The sequence below is a fragment of the Balaenoptera musculus genome, chromosome X, assembly GCF_009873245.2.
Source record: "Balaenoptera musculus isolate JJ_BM4_2016_0621 chromosome X, mBalMus1.pri.v3, whole genome shotgun sequence".
Lineage (NCBI taxonomy): Eukaryota > Metazoa > Chordata > Mammalia > Artiodactyla > Balaenopteridae > Balaenoptera > Balaenoptera musculus.
The window spans coordinates 89,867,880-89,888,993 of NC_045806.1; the positions used below are offsets into that span (position 1 = coordinate 89,867,880).

Sequence of the window (21,114 nt, forward strand, 5' to 3'; positions counted from 1 at the left end):
ATGTGATGCCATTTCTTTTGAAGCGAAATTAAACATTATAAGCAGCCAGTGCTTTCAATATCTAACGACCTTGAATGTGTCCATAACTCAGTCCCACAGTCTCCACAGAAACTTCCCATTAACCATGTAATCCTCCTGATTAAATATGCATTTTTCTTATGTCCCACTATTTAAAATATTTTAAATGTTTTTTGTTTTGTTTGTTTGTTTGTTTTTTGCTTTAAGTATTTCTGTGATTTTTTTCTGAGAAGTTTTATTACAAATATGGGTTAAATAATAATTTTTATTTGCTTTGAAGTTTTTAGTCCTCCAAGCATTTCACATGGAAATAGTCTGTGGGCTCATTTGGGAGCTCAAACACTGTTTACCAACATTGCTATGGGAAAATGTATTGTCTCTAGTTCCAAACAACTCATTTACAAATGAATATTTTTAAAATTTTTTTTAAATTTTTAACATCTTTATTGGACTATAATTGCTTTACAATGTTGTGTTAGTTTCTGCTGTATAACAAGGTGAATCAGCTATACGTATACATATATCCCCATATCTCCTCCCTCTTGCGTCTCCCTCCCTCCCACCCTCCCTATCTCACCCCTCTAGGTGGTCACAAAGCACCAAGCTGATCTCCCTGTGCTATGCGGCTGCTTCCCACTAGCTATCCATTTTACATTTGGTAGTGTATATATGTCCATGCCACTCTCTCACTTTGTCCCAGCTTACCCTTCCCCCTCCCCGTATCCTCAAGTCCATTCTCTAGTAGGTCTGTGTCTTTATTCCCGTCTTGCCCCTAGGTTCTTCATGCAGCTCAATATCAAAAAAACAAACAACCCAATCCAAAAATGGGCAGAAGATCTAAATAGACATTTCTCCAAAGAAATATAGAGATTGCCAACAAACACATGAAAGAATGCTCAACATCATTAATCATTAGAGAAATGCAAATCAAAACTACAATGAGATATCATCTCACACTGGTCAGAATGGCCATCATCAAAAAATCTACAAACAATAAATGCTGGAGAGGGTATGGAGAAAAGGGAACCCTCTTGCACTGTTGGTGGGAATGTAAATTGATACAGCCACTATGGAGAAGGGTATGGAGGTTCCTTACAAATTAATTTTTGAAACACAACCCGTCAGTGTTTCTGTTGTGGTTACTGTTCGTAATGATAGCTCCATTAAGTATAGTTTATTATGTTTTCCCCAATCATGCTGGTTTAGAGAGTTTTCTCTACTTATTCAGTTTCTTTGTAATGTTGACCAAATCTGTACCTCACCTTTTCCATGCGTTTCACCTTAAGGGCTCCGCATTTTGTTTTCCTAACCTATGATGATCCCAGAAGTTGGCTTATTTTAATAGGGTTTGTAATGTTCCCAAAAGTTTTAAGAACATAATTTTGACTTGTGGCTTAGCCATTAACAGATTTCCAAGTCAGTACATCTTTTCTCATTTTAGAGGATTTCAACAGTCATTCACATGAAGGCTAGAAAAGTGTGATTATACTGAGTGAGGTTTTCATTCATAGATCTACAAGCAACCTATACTTAACACAGTTCCAAAGTGCTTTGAGTTGTAGGAGTGTTTCAAATTTTGGTTTTCCACCACCATCATTTCATCTTGGCAAGACAAGCAGGATGTGTAAAAGAAACTGAAACTGGCCCATGCAAAAGCACCAGTCACCTCTCTTGCCCTAGCCCTCAACCCTCCACCCATCTTGCTGCTCCTATCTGGCTGATGCCTTTTGGTTGAACTGGCAAACAAGACAAGGAAATTGACTTACCTTGAGTAACCTGATTAAAAACTAAGAGATTATCCTTTGATGGTAAGGAAAGCTACATGATTGCTCTATTTTTATTTCAACCTATTGTACCAAAGGTGAATGTGTTCCATTTGAAATTGGGAGGTAGCATATTACAATGGAAAAACAGGTGTCCTTGAGTCAGACTGCTTTTCTTGAATTCCAGCCCTGCCGATTAATAAATATATGATCTTGGGCAAGTTGTTGACCTGGACTTATCTTGATCATAAAAGGGGGGATAATAATGCGCATTTTCTATGATACTGTAAATAAAGTGTTTAGCCTGTGGTGGGTATTTTGTAAATGTTAGTTCTCTTGAACCTTTTGTTAACAATTTTTTTACTAAGCATAATATTTCACCTTTGGTTATTATAGCTGTTCACTACCACATTTTGAAATATGTAATTGTTTTCTATGTAGAAGTAGGAAAAAAAACTATGACATCCAAATTGCTATTTTTCTGGCAGTTTCTGAGAAATGCAGGTAGAGATCACATAATCAAGAAACTGAAACAACTCTTGTCCTTCTCCCCTGTGTATTTCCATTTTAATTAGCAGCAGGACCTTAAAATCAAGATGTTATGCTCTAACAATAGAAATGGCTTTGGACCTTTTGATGGCAAAGTGGTGAAGATGGAGAACTTAGGAATCAGGTAGATTTTTACTTGAATCCCAACTCTGTCATGTAATAGCTTTGTGACCTTAGCCAAATTAACCTCTTTAAGACTCATCTATTGAATGGGGGATGATAATTGTACCTATTTCATAAGGTTATTGTGAGGACTAAATTAGATAATATATAAAGCACTTAGTACGTAGCCTGGATCATTAAAGAATAGCTTAGCCACCTCCTCACCCTCATGTATAGCCCTGTCTTGGAGATTGGCAATGTATATCACTGCAGGGCTTCTCAGAGCCTCTGAGAAGTCTAAATGCATCTAAATAAACACTTTAACTTTGTTCAATGCATTATTTTCTAAACTTATTTATCTATAGAATCATTTTTCTTTCAAAATACTTAACATCTGAAATATAATTTGGAAAACACTGATTGCCATGTACTTGACAACTTCTTTCCTCTCTCTCTCCCTCCCCACCCCTGTCTGTCTCTCTCTCTTAGACTGGCCTCATGCTTTAACTGTATCAAAGTTCTGTCAAGGATCACTAGACCAGTTATCTCACTATGATAAGAACAGAATGTTTTCAATCGTGATGATAAACATTTAAGTTACGTTTCTTGGTACTAATATGGTACCTTTTTTTTTTTTTTTTGGCCACACCATACGGCATGTGGGATCTTAGTTCCCTGACCAGGGATCAAACCCGTGCCCCCTGCCTTGGAAGTGCAGACTCTTAATCACTAGACCGCCAGGGAAGTCCAATATGGTACCTTTTATATCAGGTTAATGTGACTTCAAAGTGTAGTTCCACAGGCTAGGCTTATTCTCCTTATTGACTTTCAGAAACAATTTATTGTGAAAGGATAAAAACACAAATGAGACAGGTTTGTGTTTGTTTTTATAAATTAGTGTACAGGCCTTAGTACAGAACTTAGCTTTTGTAATACTTAATACAGGAGGAAATTTAATATTCTCAGTTAGTAGAATGTTCTTATTTATGAATTTTTTATACTGAGCGGTACCAAAATTTCTGTAGAGGCATACCAAATTCTCTTTTTCTCTAATTCGGATACCTAATAGAACACTAATTGGATGTCTATAACTTTTGCACCCTTGGGTTCTTGTGGCAAGGTCAAAATGAATATCCTATATCTCAACATAATGCTCTTCCTAATTTTAATGATTAATGCAATTTCCAATCTAATTCCCCTATTACAAACTATACCTGAAGAGAATGCACACAAAAAGAGCTTCCAGTTTCAGCAAAAGTTTGAACACCCCTTTATGACCAGCCCTGTGGCTAGATGTTGTAGTAGGAGAAGGGTGAACAGGAAGTAGCTAAAGATAAACAATGACCTGGCCCTTTCCATCTAGCTTACATTTTCAGCCTATATTGCCTTTTTTTTGGAGGGGGCGGGGGGCTAATAATGATATTTTAGTTTGGCACTCAAATATCAATATAGGTAGGGCTTTTAGACCTACATAAAAATGTCACACTCTAGAGTTCGGCAATATTTAAGGTTCAGAGTACATTTCCCTTCCATACATTCTTTTTTAAAATATTTTTAAATATTTTTTTTAATTAATGTCTTTATTGGGGTATAATTGCTTTACAGTGGTGTGTTAGTTTCTGCTTTATAACAAAGTGAATCAGTTATACATATACATATGTCCCCATATCTCTTCCCTCTTGCGTCTCCCTCCCTCCCACCCTCCCTATCCCACCCCTCTAGGTGGTCACAAAGCACCAAGCTGATCTCCCTGTGCTATGCGGCTGCTTCCCACTAGCTATCTATTTTACATTTGGTAGTGTATATATGTCCGTGCCACTCTCTCACTTCGTCCCAGCTTACCCTTCCCCCTCCCCATATCCTCAAGTCCATTCTCTAGTAGGTCTGTGTCTTTATTCCCGTCTTGCCCCTAGGTTCTTCGTGACTTTTTTTTTTTTTTTAGATTCCATATATATGTGTTAGCATACAGTATTTGTTTTTCTCTTTCTGACTTACTTCACTCTGTATGACAGTCTCTAGGTCCATACATTCTTGTACTAGTTTCACCTGATCTGAAAATTTGAGAGTAAAGTGGCATGATGGAGGCCATGTCAGAATTTTATTTTATGCCTAGGCTATGGCCTGGTTTTGTGCTCATTTTTCCCCCCTGGATACAGCAGCAATTTATTCAGTGGAATTCTCCTTCCCAAGGTCTCACATTACAGGAAAACAGAACCAATGACTACAAGGACAAAAGAGCACCATAATTTCCAACATTCATTTGCGTAAGTTTTCTTTCCCCGAAACCCCTAAATCTCCTGTTTATCTTTTTTACTGTCTAACAGAGATCTGATTATTTTTAACCTGTTGTGTGTATATTGTTAGTCAGTAATTGCTTTACCTTGAGCCATTAAATAGTCTTATCAGATTCTGAATAGCTCTGGATATCGTGCAATTTATTATCCCAAAGGGTTGAATACATTGATGCTGTGGAGTTTACTGACTAGCATTCCTGCAGGAAACATTAATAAATAGCAACAACAAATGTTGAATTTGGTTTCTAGAAACCTTACTACTCCAAAACAAAAGCTATGACAATAGAAAACTTTAGCATGAACATTTTAATACAATTACAGAATACCCTATTAATCAAATAACATACATACTACAATTTCTGCCTGGCCTGGCAATAGCATATCTTATTATTTTCTTTTCCTCAGTATCAGCACAAATTTAAGGTTGTATAAACACTCAACCTGTTCCAACTGCTTCAAGACTTCTCTTTTATGTCCTCTGAACTTCCTCATAAGTGCCCAAACAACCAGTCTCCTAGTGAACCAGGATAACTGGGTTCCAACTTGAACTTGGGGCTAAAATGGCATCCATCCTAGCTCCTGAATGTAAGTGTGAAACTGCAGTGGACTCAAACCCCAGGCTGGAGAGGGATTATTGCCACCATTAGTGCTGTTCTGGCAGTATGGTGATTTCAGTGGGATCTGCACTGTAGCAGTAAGCGTCACACTAAACCCAGGGTTTGCAGAGTAGGATTAGTATTTAATTTGTTACCCGTGTATAGATAATATGTCTTTGCTTATAAGCAAACAGTCTTGAAGAAATGCCATCTTTGAATGCAGGGAGGAGGCGCATCTTAGACTCTGTTCACCACAATTATCTTTAAAGGATGAATCTGTTTTCAGATTCAATCAAGATTCAAATTACCACTAAATATAGCACACTTAAAATTGCATTCATCAAATATTTATTTGACATGTGTTACATGCCAGGCACTCTGTTAGACATTGTAGTTACAGTGGTGAAAGATCCAGTCCCTAACGTGAAAGAATCCATAGTTTAGTGAAACTCAAGTTAACCAGATAACCTCAAGGGAAGCCTGCACTAGACAGTGTAAAACCTATCTAACGCAGATGCGTCAGGATCTTATAAAAGGAGGTTGAACTTTATTCTGTAGGTGAATATAGCTACAGAGCTTTATGGAGATCAGTTAAGGGCCTTTGGCAAAGAACTCTTTAAAGGCCTTTGGACAGTGTAAAACCTATCTAACGCAGATGCGTCAGGATCTTATAAAAGGAGGTTGAACTTTATTCTGTAGGTGAGTAAAGCTACAGAGCTTTATGGAGACCAGTTAAGGGCCTTTGGCAAAGAGCTCTTTAAAGGCCTTTGGCAAAGGAATTATATGAACATTTTTCCCATTTAGAAAAATTTATCCAGTAGCTGTAAGGGGAATGAATTGGAAGACTGAGACTGGTGGCGTGGAAACCAGTTAGGAGGTTGTTACAGTGATTTTGGTGAGAGACAATGGTGACAATGAAGCAGTATTATAACAGAAAAGAAATGGGCCTGTTTATTATATGGCTAATTTTCAAAAAATAAGTTTATTGGCAGAGTTTTTCTATGCAGGGTAAAGGATTGGCATTGATCTGGCTAGAGTGACTGGACCACTATCTTGAAACTCCTTGACCATAACATCAAACTATAATCAAACTCCAGCCCAATACTTCTGAAAGTATGGGCCACAGACCACATGCAGCAAAAGAACCCACAGAACTTGTTAAACTGTAGATTTCCAAGCCCCACCCCAGACATACTGAATTAGGGAATGGGGCCCAGGGAGTTCAATGTTTTAACAAGTTTCCCAGGTAATTCTCATGCATATTAAAGTTTGAGGATCATTGATCTAGCCCGACAGTTTTCAAAATATGATCTGGGAGCACTGGTCCCTGAGATTCTTTCAGGGGCCCATGAGGTCAAAACTATTTTCACAGTAATACATAGACATTATTTGCAGAATTCACTGTGTTAACATTTACAAGGATGGTATAAAAGCAACGGTGGGGAAAAGCTGCTGGCACCTTAGCACCAGTTAAGACAGAAACACCAAACTATGTTGTATACTATACCTCCATGCATTTACAGTAAAAAGAAAATGCCGGGCTTCCCTGGTGTTGCAGTGGTTGAGAATCTGCCTGCCAATGCAGGGAACATGGGTTCGAGCCCTGGTCTGGGAAGATCCCACATGCCGCGGAGCGACTAGGCCCGTGAGCCACAACTACTGAGCCTGCGCGTCTGGAGCCTGTGCTCCGCAACAAGAGAGGCCTCGATAGTGAGAGGCCCGCACACCGCGATGAAGAGTGGCCCCCGCTTGCCGCAACTAGAGAAAGCCCTAGCACAGAAACGGAGACCCAACACAGCCAAAAGTAAATAAATAAATTAATTAATTAAAAAAAAAAAAAGAAAATGCCAGTTTCACTCAGGAATGTCCTTGACGTAGCAGTAAGAATAAGTAATTTTATTAAATCTCTACTCTGTCATACACAACTTTTTTTTTTTTTTTGCCTATTCTGTGTGGTGAAATGGGAAGTAGGCACAAAGCACTTGTATGACTGAGTTGTGAGCTGAACTAGCTGTTTTCTCCAAGCAACTCCTTTTTAACTTGAAAGAACTACTGACAAACAATGGTTATTCAGCCTTGGGTATTTGGAAGACCTATTAAACACTCCTCAATCTTCTAATTACATATCTGTGTGAGTACAGATTTACCTTCATATACTTCAACCAGAAAAACAGTTCACGGTAGATCTAATGCAGAAGCAGATATGAAGATCCAACTGTCTTCTATTAAATCTGACATTAAAGAGGTTTACACAAATGACAATGCCACTCTTTTTTTTTTTTTAATTTTATTTATTTATTTATTTATTTTTGGCTGTGTTGGGTCTTCGTTTCTGTGCGAGGGCTTTCTCTAGTTGCGGCAAGTGTGGGCCACTCTTCATCGTGGTGCGCGGGCCTCTCATTATCGCGGCCTCTCTTGTTGCGGAGCACAGGCTCCAGACGCGCAGGCTCAGTAATTGTGGCTCACGGGCTTAGTTACTCCGTGGCATGTGGCATCTTCCCAGACCAGGGCTCGAACCCGTGTCCCCTGCATTGGCAGGCAGATTCTCAACCACTGCGCCACCAGGGAAGCCCCCGACAATGCCACTCTTATTACATTTTTTTGGAAAATAGTTATTTTTGATTAAAAAAAGTTAATTACATTAACATATTTACAGCCGTTATTTTAAATGAATGAATAAATAAATGTAAAATTTCTCTGTTAATTTCTAATATGATTAATATGAATAGAAATAATCTACATAAACAAAAGTTCTTTGGAGTCTTCAATAACTTTAAAGAGTATAAAGGAGTCCCAAGTCTAGAAACTTGGAGAAATGCTGATCTAGCCCTTGGGTTCTTAACAATGTGCTAAACATTACCACTTGTGGAAATCAGAAGAGGCCTGGCAGGACTAGGTTTTTTAATAATAATTCTAAGAGTTGTTTATCTGTGAATATGACATGTCATCCACAAATTATGTATCTGTGACCTTTGGAACAGCATGGTTTCTAATTTCCTAGTGTCTTTAATATGCTGTTTCCTGAGGGTTCCAGCTCCTGAGATTTTTTTGGTGCCATATCAATCTGTGACCCATTCCCTAGTGTAGTATTACCTTCAAAACCTGGGGGCACAGGACAGAAAGAAAGGCAACTTGCTGAACTACCCATGTGCTTCTGTTTCATTTGTTGGCTTTCATTTGTTGGCTTAAAAGGATGCTAATAATACAAGGTGATTTTGGTCATCTCCACTGCCACCACCACCCCCTCAAAAAGATGACTTGTAACAGTACAAAAAGTTAAGAACCATTGCTTTAACCAACAGGCAACCTGTACTAATGCCTATTTCATATTCTGCTATGGACTAGAATTTACCTAAAGGCTAGTTAGGAGCATAACATATTAAAGGGATGTGCAGTACTGATTTGTCTGGTTCCCAGTAAACCACAGACATATATTTCCAGATACTTTTAAATCATTTGCATATTTGTTTGTTGAGGTGCAGTGATAAAACTATTTTTTTTTTCATCCAGAGAGCTGCTATGAAGCAGTCAATTTAAGAAACTAAATTTGGTTCATTGGTGACTGGCAATAACCAAAAGGGGGCAAAAAAACAAGTTGTCACAAAACAGGAACTTGAATAAAGAGAGGCTAGTCTGGCTTAAAAGTTTAGATAATTTTTTTTTTTTTTTACTGGTTTAAAAAAATCCCACTTAGGACTGCTTGGTCTGGGGAGCTTTGATATCCCTCTTTGAAATACATTGACCTTCCCCAGTTGCTCAAAGAGTTTGGGCTATGAGGGAGTGGGTGGGGGGGAACTGAACCTTTAAAAGCTACTGTGGGCAAAACGAATATTTAGAAGTTCACTTGAATTGGTTCCAGATTTTCTAATGGAGGAAATGTTTGTTAGAGAATTATGTTGGAATTCGTCACACCTAGATCTTGTTCATTCCAGATATAAGTGAATTCAGAAGTGGTGACCCCATTGTATCATCAGAATGTTGGGCAGTATTGAACGTGAGCTTATTTTTAGAAGAGCTACTTTGGCTTTCAATTGCCCTTATTATTTGTAAGTCACTCATTGTGAATACTTCTTTCTAATATTAAAAGTGGAAAACTGGTTGAAATAGATACTAGAACAGCTTTCCTCACCTCCTTGTATTTTGTGTTTGAATGCCAAGGTGCTGTAAGTATGCCATCCATATGCTTAGGATATTTCATATATTGTAAAATATTTTAGACTATTTTCCATTTTGACATGTTAATATTAAAATGTGTGTGGGGGGGAAGATGTAGAAGCACAGAGCTCACTACATGGTTTGCACTTGATAAATAATTTATTCAATGAATTTGTCTGTGTTCACAAATAAATAAGATTAGACCAAAACCATAATATCATTAGTTTTTTTGAAAGAAATGAATGGGGTTGGCCACCAGCAGGATCCTAGGGTCAAATTTCTATGTATTATGAATAATAACTATAAAGTATTTTTTGCCAGTAGTGCTGGGATAGATAACCTTTATTTATATTAATTATAATTGAATGATATTTTAATTGAATGATATTGAGTAACAGTAGTAAGAGTTGCTACGGCTTATTTTATTACCTTTGCTCCCAAGATAGGCACATGCCAAAACCTTTATTCACTGTTGAACATTTGAAATTGGAGTCTGAATTTCCTCTTCTGCTTAATTATCATCTATTCCTAATCTATCCCTTCTCCCAAAATACTCTAGGTAGCAGAGTGAGAATGTGAAAAACTTGAGCCGTATCATGTTGTTAATGATTTTTAAGGGAGAAGTTCAAGGATTCCCTGTAGAATTGAGTGACTGCTACAATGATCCTATCAAGATAAATGTCGTTAAAGTTCTGCTGGACCCAGGAATATGTAAGCAACAAGGGCCCAGATTAGCTATTCTTGACCATTAAATTGTTAATTATAAAGTGGTGTTAATACACTAGAATTGTAAAAATGACAGCTTGTTTTTGGTTTTTTTTTTGCTTTTCAACTCTGAAAATTTATCGGATACAAAGCATTAAAATTTATGCATTTGCATAGCACAGGGAGATCAGCTCGATGCTTTGTGACAACCTAGAGGAGTGGGATAGGGAGGGTGGGAGGGAGATATGGGGATATATGTATACATATAGCTGATTCACTTTGTTGTACAGCAGAAACTAACACAACATTGTAAAGCAGTTATACTCCAATAAAGACATTTTAAAAGTTTATGAATAAATCCTTGAAACCAAGTGCAGATTTGGAGAGATTCAAATCCTGAAATGACAGCTGTTCTGTGATCAGGGTTTAGGCCATAAAGGTTTGTTGTCCAATTAATGATCAGTTTTCCTCATCAGACATTTTTAGCATGTTAAAGATTTTTCTTTTCTTTTTGGTGGGAATGGGTGCTATGATTTTTGGAAAAACAATGAAATTAATAGCTGTTTGAAAATTCCATAAGGATAGCAGGAGAGATGTAGTCATATTCCTTTGCCAGAAGGAATTGATTTTAGAAGCTTAGTACAGCCCTGCTTCCTTCAGGCAAAAGCTGCAACCCAATGGTCTGATTCCCACTTCAGGGTTATTTTTGCCACATGATACTTCTTCCCTCCCTCAAACTCTAGTCTGTTTCTGGTTACCAATTTTTAAATAAAGAGCACTACCAAGTTCAGAAATATCGAAACAAGTACAGTTTGTTATATTACAAATTACTGGGCATTGAAGGAAATTAAGTTGTCTTTTTTATATAGGAACCTATTCTAACCCAGTATCAGTTCAGAATGTGATTTGGAAATCATTTTTTTCTACTACTGGACATGGAAATGGATATGTACAATTCATTTCGCTGGCTTAGTTCATATTGCTAGTGATGAATGGCTAATATATAGGAGACATTTGCAACTGCCTAGAGGGCAGGGACTATATTTTATTCCTTTCTGTAGCCCCAAGGCCTAGCACAGTGTCTGGCATGTGTATAGATACTTACAAAATACTTAATGAGTTTAGAGGTACTGTCTTCTGTATAACTGATCCACAAGAAGATTAATTGAATAGCCTTGATCTTATTAGCACCATGTTTTAATCAGCTGAGCTGTACAACCCATATTTGGCTTCTTAAGCCTGGTACTTTCCAAATGAGATAGTTGTTGTAGCAATATTTTGGATAGAAAAGTGAAAAGCTTGACACCTTGTATAAGAGTCTATGTGTTAGTACATCAACATTGGTTTTAAAGATCAACTCTAAGGGGCTTCCCTGGTGGCTCAGTGGTTAAGAATCTGCCTGTCAATGCAGGGGACAGGAGTTCGAGCCCTGGTCCAGGAAGATCCCACATGCCACGGAGCAACTAAGCCTGTGTGCCACAACTACTGAGCCTGTGCTCTAGAGCCCGCAAGCCACAACTACTGAGCCTGCGCTCTAGAGCCCGTGAGGCACAACTACTGAAGCCTGCGCACCTAGAGCCCGTGCTCCGCAACAAGGGAAGCCACCACAGTGAGAAGCCCGCGCACCACAACGAAGAGTAGCCCCCGCTCGCCGCAACTAGAGAAAGCCCACGCGCAGCAACGAAGACCCAACGCAGCCAAAAATAAATAAATAGATAAATAAATTTATTTAAAAAAAGAAACTGCCGGGCTTCCCTGGTGGCACAGTGGTTGAGAATCTGCCTGCCAATGCAGGGGACACGGGTTCGAGCCCTGGTCTGGGAGGATCCCACATGCCGCGGAGCAACTAGGCCCGTGAGCCACAATTACTGAGCCTGCGCGTCTGGAGCCTGTGCTCCGCAACGGGAGAGGCCGCGATAGTGAGAGGCCCGCGCACCGCGATGAAGAGTGGCCCCCGCTTGCCGCAACTGGAGAAAGCCCTCGCACAGAAACAGACACCCAACACAGCCATAAATAAAAAATAAATAAATAAAATAAAATAAATTAATTAAAAAAAAAAAAAAAAGAAACTGCCAAACTGTTTAAAAAGAAAAAAAAGATCAACTGTAAGAATGGTTTAAGGAAATAGCAATAATTTTAAAGATTGTGTTAAAACTATTTCCATTTAATACGTTGTTGTACTACTGTGAGAGAATAAACCGATATGCAAAATTCTGCAGCATAAAGAACATAGATTCAATGATACAGGTTAAGTTTCTGTTAACTGAGCTTGTTTTCTTGAGTGTCTGAACTCCTGTCTTCAAAGAAGATCAATTCTTATAATCACTGAAGAAGTGCTTTGAGTTTCTCCAGGAAGGGAATAGCAATACTTCATCCTTCCAAGTAGGCAAAAGATTGTATTTTAATCATCCCTTTGAAAAAATGTCATTCTTCACATTTTCTAAATCTTATTTAAGATGAGAAAAACTTCTGGGCTTTGTGTGCATTTTCAAAGTTCCCTTCAAGTTTCTATTCCTCAACACACCAGAAATCAGAGAAATTAAACATTCAAAATAAGTTCTGAATACGACCACATCTGTGTTTCTTATAATAAATGGCTAACTTTTTATACAGAATATGTTTCGTGATGCTTTGAAAAGATCACTTTCAAAGTCATTAATTTTAATTTGAGAGGTTTGGAATTAGCTGAAGTATAACAGCCCCTTGAATCTCCAATATTTTAAGGACAAGAAGAAAGCTTAAGGGAGAAAAAAGGCGCGGCATGCCTGCTGTAGCAAAACACACACACACACACTCATTCACTCACACGCCCCAGTCAGAAAAAGTTTTTTTTTCCGTTCCACAAAAAGAAGTCTGATTGATTGTTCTTCTTTGAAGTTTTAGGGTACATATTTTGTGTTTTTAACAATAGCAAATAGAAAAACAAATTTTACCTGGGACTGTACATGAACTTTGGCTTTTTAAAGTAGGTATGAATAAGTGAAAAGAATAAGCAAAGTAATTTCGTTATAAGTTTTGAATTGTATACTACTTGTATTTAAGTTTTGACTCTGTAATGTCCAGTGGTGCACTGGAGTCATCTGACTCAGCCAATTGTACCCATATTTTCCCAACTCCACATTCATATGGCCATGGGAGTAGTATTTATACCATGGAAATTGACACACACTACAAATCAAGGCTTCTTCCACTTCCCCCAAGAGCCAGTTGTTAAACATTTACCACTCCCCATCCCAAATGTACCTATTTAATTTTCATTTTTTGCAGTGAAATAATAGCTTTAGGTTTCATTGAAGATAGAGAACTGATGTAGAATGGTGGTGAAGAGCAGAGGCGCTGAAGCCAAACTGCCTGGGTTCAGATACCAGTTCTGCATGTTTTAGCTTGTGTTATCCTAGGCAAGTTAGTCAATCTTATCTCTAATGGGATAATAGCAATGCCTACCTTATAGGGTTGATGTAAGGATTAAATATGTTAATACAGGTAAAGCACTTAGAATAGGGTCTAGTTTACAGATGAATCTTATCTGGCAATTTCAGTTATCCAGAACATAGCCAGGGTTCAGGAAGTAAACAAAAATGTCACTGAGCAACCAATCTAAATATCAGAGGGTGGTACTTGCACCGAAGCCCTCAAGCTCTCTCTGGGAGCCTGTTTTATTCTTTGTTTAGATGCAAGCTTGATGACTTCTCAGAGCTGACAGTAGATTAGATGTATAAAATTAGAAAGAGGGGAGAGATGCTGCTAGAAGCAACAAGTGACAACCTCTCTCCCCCAAAGAAAATTACCCAAAGTGAGAACTCAAAAATGAGTCAGAGGGGCTTCCCTGGTGGTGCAGTGGTTGAGAATCCGCCTGCCAATGCAGGGGACACGGGTTCGAGCCCTGGTCTGGAAAGATCCCACATGCCGCAGAGCAACTAAGCCCCTGCACCACAACTACTAAGCCTGAGCTCTAGAACCCACGTGGCACAACTACTGAAGCCCATGCGCCTAGAGCCCGTGCTCTGCAACAAGAGAAGCCACTGCAATGAGAAGCCCGCGCACCGCAACAAAGAGTAGCCCCTGCTCGCCGCAACTAGAGAAAGCCCGCGTGCAGCAACAAAGACCCAAACGCAGCCAAAAAATAAATAAATAAAATAAATTAATTAAAAAAAGAAAGAGTCAGACTGGATGATATCTAAGGTCCATTCCAGCTCTCCAAGTCTGTGACTTTGGTGAAAAATCGTAACAGTCTGGGGACAAATAACCTAACTACTGTATTAAATAATGGCTTATAAAGATGATCCACTATCAATAGTAAATCATAATCAGTATATCCTAGTTAGGAAAATAGGGCTGTATGGATGACTTTTTAAAATGTCCTTTCAAAATTGTTGAAATTAAGTATTTGTGTAAAACTTTTTGTTACTTGGGAATTTAACTTATATGGAATACCTAATTCTCTGACAATACCAGATAAAGGAAAGCGTTACTGTAGGTAATTAAAAGACAGTCTCTGCCCTTAAAATGTTCTTTAGAGAGGGAGTAACAGAGGAACAAAGAGGGAACATTTACATTCTCACTTGGAACTCGGGAAAATAACACAGGAGGCAACATTTGAGCTAGGACTTGAGTGATACATAGACAGGCAGAGAAGGAAGGGGGAGTGTCAGAGCAGATGTAGAGCATTTTAGGCTGAGAGAACAGAATGAGGAAAAGGAAAGTTATGAAGAGTGAATGACACTAGCCGATCCCATGTGGCTGGATCTAAGTGTTCATGAGATGGGGGTGTAGTGGAGGTACATCAAACTGGAAAAGTTGGCTTGGGACCAGATCATGTAAGGCTTTAAATGCTAGGCCAAGAAGTTAGAAATTTAACGAGTAATAAGGAGCCACTAAAGACTTTTGAGCAGGGAAGAGGCATGATCCAACCAAGTGATGACAAATGTCAACCAGGAAGGCTGATGAAACTTTAAGGGAAGGGGGAAAATTGGAGTTAGAGTGACCAGTTAGGAGGTTACTGATGTAGCTCAGGCAAGGAAATTATGAGGGCCTACATTATAGGGCAGCAGGAATGGAACAGAGGATCTGATAATGGGAGATGCCAAGGAAGTATTATCTACGTGACTGACTAGGTTAGCAGTGAGTATTCAAATATGATTCTGAGGTTTCTAAACCCGGTGACCAGAGGGTTGTGATGCCATTAAGTGTGATCGGGAACAGTGGAGGGGGAGCAGTTTTTAAATAGTTGCAAGGGTGTAGGGAGGAGGAGATATATAATAATGCTTAGAAATAGGTCTTTTATATGATTAGAAAGCTAATTCAATAGATAGTTGGACTACATATAGCATATATGAATATGAATTGGGGCGATTGAGGCACAGCATTGTTCCTTATGTGTAGACAATGTATATTTCTTGACTATCCTTGTTTTTTCATCTCCATTTGACCACAATGGCCAGTATGTTCCTGAGCATCCAGCCCTGCCACCCACCTCATATCTTCTAAAAGAATGAAAACTTCTGTTAGTTAAAAACATTTAGAAGGACACATCTGTGATTTAAAAAGAAATCTTTAAAATGATCATATATTCCAAAACCTCATTTTTAGAATGATCTATGCTTTCGAAGATTATTCAGGTTACAATATCAGAAATGAATGCTAGGTTATATAATTAATCAAAACTTTATAACCAGAAATTTTCCTGATAGATGGCTTGTAGAGAAAAGCCAAATAGTGACAAAAGAGAATTGAAATAATTTCTGTGCTTTTAGTGCCAAAGCTAGAAATGTAAAGCCCCCAAATAAAGAGAAAAATGAGCCTCCCTCTTGCAAAATAGCCAGTTCTTTAGGACTATTTGCATTATATACTGATAGAGGAAAGAGATGCAAAGAAGGCATTTCAACCTCCTTCACTTCCCATTGCTTTTGAGATTTTCCTCATGTAAATGGGAAGAGAGTGAGTCGTCAATGTTACCAAACTGAGTAATGGCAAATGAGTCAGCAAAGTTATATAAAAGGGTTTAACTAAATGGCTGTCATATGTAAAAATAACGTCTTTTGGAACTTTAAGGATCTTTAATAATACCCTATGAATATATTTTTTGAATTAGTAACTTCAAGTGAGACGAGGATCTTGATCTTTTGTAGACTTTGGCCACTGGGGGCCATAAATTTAAGGGATTATTTGCATAATAATTCTGCTATATACATTGCCATTTAAGGTTTATACTCCTGATTTGATCCATTGAAAGTGAATGCTATTAACATTCAAAGAACTCTATTCTCTTCCTAAAGATTATTGGTCTCAGGTTATTTAAACTAGAAGGAATATAAACCGTGATAAGCGTTGGAATGGTGAGAGTAATCTAACATTCACACACCACTGGGAAAGATAATGTCTGTTCTTTATTTTTATCACAAGATTTATAAAGTCGGTAAAGTGGGAGATGTTATAGAGATTTGGCCTTTAGACTAAGACTTATAGACGATTAGACTAAGTAATAAGTTTAGTCTGATTTCAGACTTGACTTTAGTTGGGGTGGAATAGAAACACCTTTCTATCAATTTTACATGTTATATTCATTGCTAACCTGATTAGGTCCATGCAAAACCTTAGAGCATCTTGGACAAATTTTACATTGCTCTTGAAGATATAGAAAAATGGCACATGGACATATATATAGGTTGTCCATTTGGGCTTGTAATCATTATTTGTCTCAAATTACTAATCCTGATATGTAGATCCTTATACATTTTAGTAGCGAGCTCATGAGATAGTTTATCACTTTATAAATTGGGAAACATATAGTTAAATAGTTTTGTCTTTCTCAAATCTCAGATTCTCTAGGAGAATTCCCTACCATCCAGGTGACTACTTGTCTTTAAGAAAGCCTTCATGTAAGAGGCAAATTGGGCCCCAAACCCAATACTTTTGAATTATAGGTGGCAAACCTGAGGAGAGGGGAGGTATTTGTTATATATCATAGGTTCCTTACTAAACTATGAGTTCCTTAAGATCAGTAACCAAGTCTCAGCATGTTTATATTCCCTATAACTTTCATATGCATATGTGCCCAATAAATGTTAATTGAATGAATGTCCTTCCTTTGTCTCATTGAGTGTCATTTAAAATCATTTTAGCAATTGGATTTTTATACTAAGAATGCTTTACCAAACTAAAACTGAATTCCTTTTCTTTTACAGGTGCAGGAGACATCGTTGCAATCATGATCGGCAATCTGAAAGGCACAAAAATTCTACAGTCTATTCAAAGAGGCATACAAGTAACAATGGTCATTGAAGTAGGGAAAAAACATGGCCCTTGGGTGAATCACTATTCAATTTTCTTCGTTTCTGTGTCCTTTTTTATTATTACGGCAGCAACTGTGGGCTATTTTATCTTTTATTCTGCTCGAAGATTACGGAATGCGAGAGCTCAAAGCAGGAAGCAGGTTTGTAATGGCCCTTTCTTCCAATTTAAAAATATTTTACTGTTTTAATTGTAGATTCAGTGTCATGCATTTTAATATACTTCACTTGCTGGACAATGATCCATGCATATGTTTTGTGAAAACTGGTAGTTTTTAAAAGTATGTCACCTTCTATCCTCTGAAATCTCTTATTTTCTGAAATTTGTCTATGGCCTTAATCCTGCCTGGTTAAGTCTTCTAATACCTCATTAGGGAGCACAGCCAGCATTTAAGTATATATGGGTGTAAATACATATGTTCCTTTACACATTTTTTCTAAATTACAAAAGCATTTCACACGCAATATAGAAAATTTAGAAACTAGAAAGTACAAGGGAAAAAAACCTTCACCCACAACTCCATATAACAACAACAACAAAACTGTAGTCATCACCCAAAGGTAACCACTGTTATTTTACATGTAAGTGTGTGCCTGTACGTGTGTGCATTTGCATTTGAGGGCAGGGCTGGGAAGAGAGACTAGGCTGAATGTCATGAGTAGGCAAGTTTAAAGATCTAATTGTGGATCATATAGTGCTAGGCTCCAAACAGAGTCACACATTCATAATTTCTCCCATATTTTAACAGCTGATGTATAAACAGGTACAAAGTATAGAAATAATAGAACAAAAATACCAAAGCATCATTGAACAGGGAAGAACCTCTGGTTATATGGCATTGATCCTACCACCTTTAAAGTGCCCCTCATCCCTCTTATATCCTTACTTCTCTTCCTTACCCAGCTTAACTTCCATGGCCACTCCCATGCATACGTCTTCAGTTTCCTTGGCCCTTCTCTCTCTTTGTTAACTTGCTGTCAAAACCCAACCCTGATTAAATCCTACTTCCCACCTACTCTATGCCAGTTCTTTGCTTAGCTGAAGTAGGAGAAAAACATTAGCATCTATACAGGCTAATCTCATTTTAAATTTATGATCACAAACTCAGAGTGAGTTTGCTTACTGCTGCCCAACAATCATGCCATGTTTTCTTAGCCATTTCCTCTCCTTTCCTAGGTTACTAATCATACATATTCCTTTCTCCTTAAACCTCCAACACGTCCTCCAACTTTGCTCTCAACTTGTATTTTGGATCTTATTCCACTGAGAAAATTGAAGTAATCAAGGGTACTTCCACAAGCTTCCACCACATGTACCCATATATCTGCATCTGTGTCCATACCCAATATCCTCTGCCTTGTCTTCTGTTACTGTAGACACCCAAACATGCTATTAATTGCTTCCATTTTCAGAAGAACTTCTCTTGATCCCAGGCCAGAAACCTTGGAGTTAATTCTTTATTCTTCTCTTTCACTTCCTGTATAACCTCCATCAGCAAGTCCTGTTGTTTTCTACCTTCATTATATATCCAGAATCCGATTACTTCTCACCATGTCCATTGCTTCCACTCTGGTCCATGCCACCGTCATTTCTTAACCTCCTCTCCCTCTCGAGAATTCTCAACACAACAGCAGAGTGGTGTGCCACTTCTCCAGAATGATTAGTAGGGATTTAAGGCTTTCAGCTGATCATATAGTGGGGGCAAGATTGTATTTTATATGTACTGAGAAGTTCCTCCAAAGGCAGTGAAATTCTGGCCACTTCATGCACTCTTTCTCGAATAAGCAAAGATGAACCCAATTTATTTGAGAGTAGGGAAGCAGTGAGGATTTCTATATGGCAAGAAGGTTAATTAAATTTGGGAACAGATGAAAAATTGAAATCTTATTATAAAACCTTTGTAAAGATTTAGACACCAGCATGTGGTAATGAGTGATGATTATCTCAATGTTTAAAGTTAATTGACTTCTGTACTTCTCCTTAGAGAAGCAGCTTATCACATTGGTGGCAGGTTCAGCTCGTTACTAGCTGTGGTCAAAAGGATGTTTAAAATTCCTGTGCCGGGCCATTCAATAGTTTCACCCTGTGTTAATATTTGGCATCTGTATACTGTGCTGATTTTATCTCTGAAGTTGGAAAGAAATTGGTATCCAGTATGACGAACTATTCAAAGGTTGTAGTTACAATGACAAGAGTGTTTGGCTCAAAGTTTATAGTTACAGTGTTTGGTTTGTGCATGTTCATGCTGGGGTATGTATTTCTGTACTCCAAGTGCTATATTATATGTATTAATGTGGCATTAAACCCCATAAGCAAGTAATGTAGTTTGTAAAGAACTGTCTGGTGTTGCACAAGCTCCATTGGATATTTGACTCCGGTCTCATCACTCAAGTAATTTTCATAGTTTATAATATATCTTAAGAAAATCAACTTCTGTACAAGTGGTTAAGAATAGCATTAAAACTTCTCACCTCACCAGCCCTGAACCAAGATGGCAGAGTAGAAGGACGTGCTCTCACTCCCTCTTGTGAGAACACCAGAATCACAACTAGCTGCTGGACAATCATCGACAGGAAGACACTGCAACTCACCAAAAAAGGTACCCCACATCCAAAGACAAAGGAGAAGCCACAATGAGACGGTAGGAGGGGCGCAATCACAGTAAAATCAAATCCCGTAACTGCTGGGTGGGTGACTCACAGACTGGAGAACACTTATACCACGGAAGTCCACCCACTGGAGTGAAGGTTCTGAGCCCCACGTCAGGCTTCCGAACCTGGGGGTCCGGGAACGGGAGGAGGAATTCCTAGAGAATCAGACTTTGAAGGCTAGTGGGATTTGATTGCAGGACATCAACAGGACTGGGGGAAACAGAGACTCCACTCTTGGAGGGCACACACAAAGTAGTGTGCGCATCGGGACCCAGGGGAAGGAGCAGTGACCCCAGGGGAGACTGAACCAGACCTACCTGCTAGTGTTGGAGGGTCTCCTGCAGAGGCGGGCAGTGGCTGTGGCTCACTGTGGGGACAAGGACACTGGCAGCAGAAGTTCTGGGAAGTATTCCTTGGCATGAGCCCTCCCAGAGTCTGCCATTAGCCCCACCAAAGAGCCCAGGTAGGCTCCAGTGTTGGGTTGCCTCAGGCCAAACAACCAACAGGGAGGGAACCCAGCCCCACCCATCAGCAGTCAAGCGGATTAAAGTTTTACTGAGCTCTGCCCACCAGAGCAACAGTCAGCTCTACCCACCACCAATCCCTCCCATCAGGAAACTTGCACAAGCCTCTTAGATAGCCTCATCCACCAGAGGGCAGACAGCAGAAGCAAGAACTACAATCCTGCAGCCTGTGGAACAAAAACCACATTCACAGAAAGATAGACAAGATGAAAAGGCAGAGGGCTATATACCAGATGAAGGAACAAGATAAAACCCCAGAAAAACAACTAAATGAAGTGGAGATAGGCAACCTTCCAGAAAAAGAATTCAGAATAATGATAGTGAAGATGATCCAGGACCTCGGAAAAAGAATGGAGGCAAAGATCGAGAAGATGCAAGAAATGTCTAACAAAGACCTAGAAGAATTAAAGAACAAACAAACAGAGATGAACAATGCAATAACTGAAATGAAAACTACACTAGAAGGA

At 38.7% G+C, this 21,114-nt stretch overlaps 1 protein-coding gene across 2 annotated transcripts in view; it reads left to right on the forward strand.

Annotated features, from left to right (window-relative positions):
- The window catches only part of RNF128 (ring finger protein 128), a 102,660-nt gene that overhangs the window by 51,227 nt on the left and 30,319 nt on the right, over positions 1-21,114 (forward strand). For both annotated transcript variants that reach the window (XM_036840838.1, XM_036840837.1), the window contains exon 2: positions 17,367-17,614. In XM_036840838.1, coding sequence (XP_036696733.1) covers positions 17,367-17,614 — 248 coding nt within the window. The remainder of the gene's footprint in view (positions 1-17,366; positions 17,615-21,114) is intronic.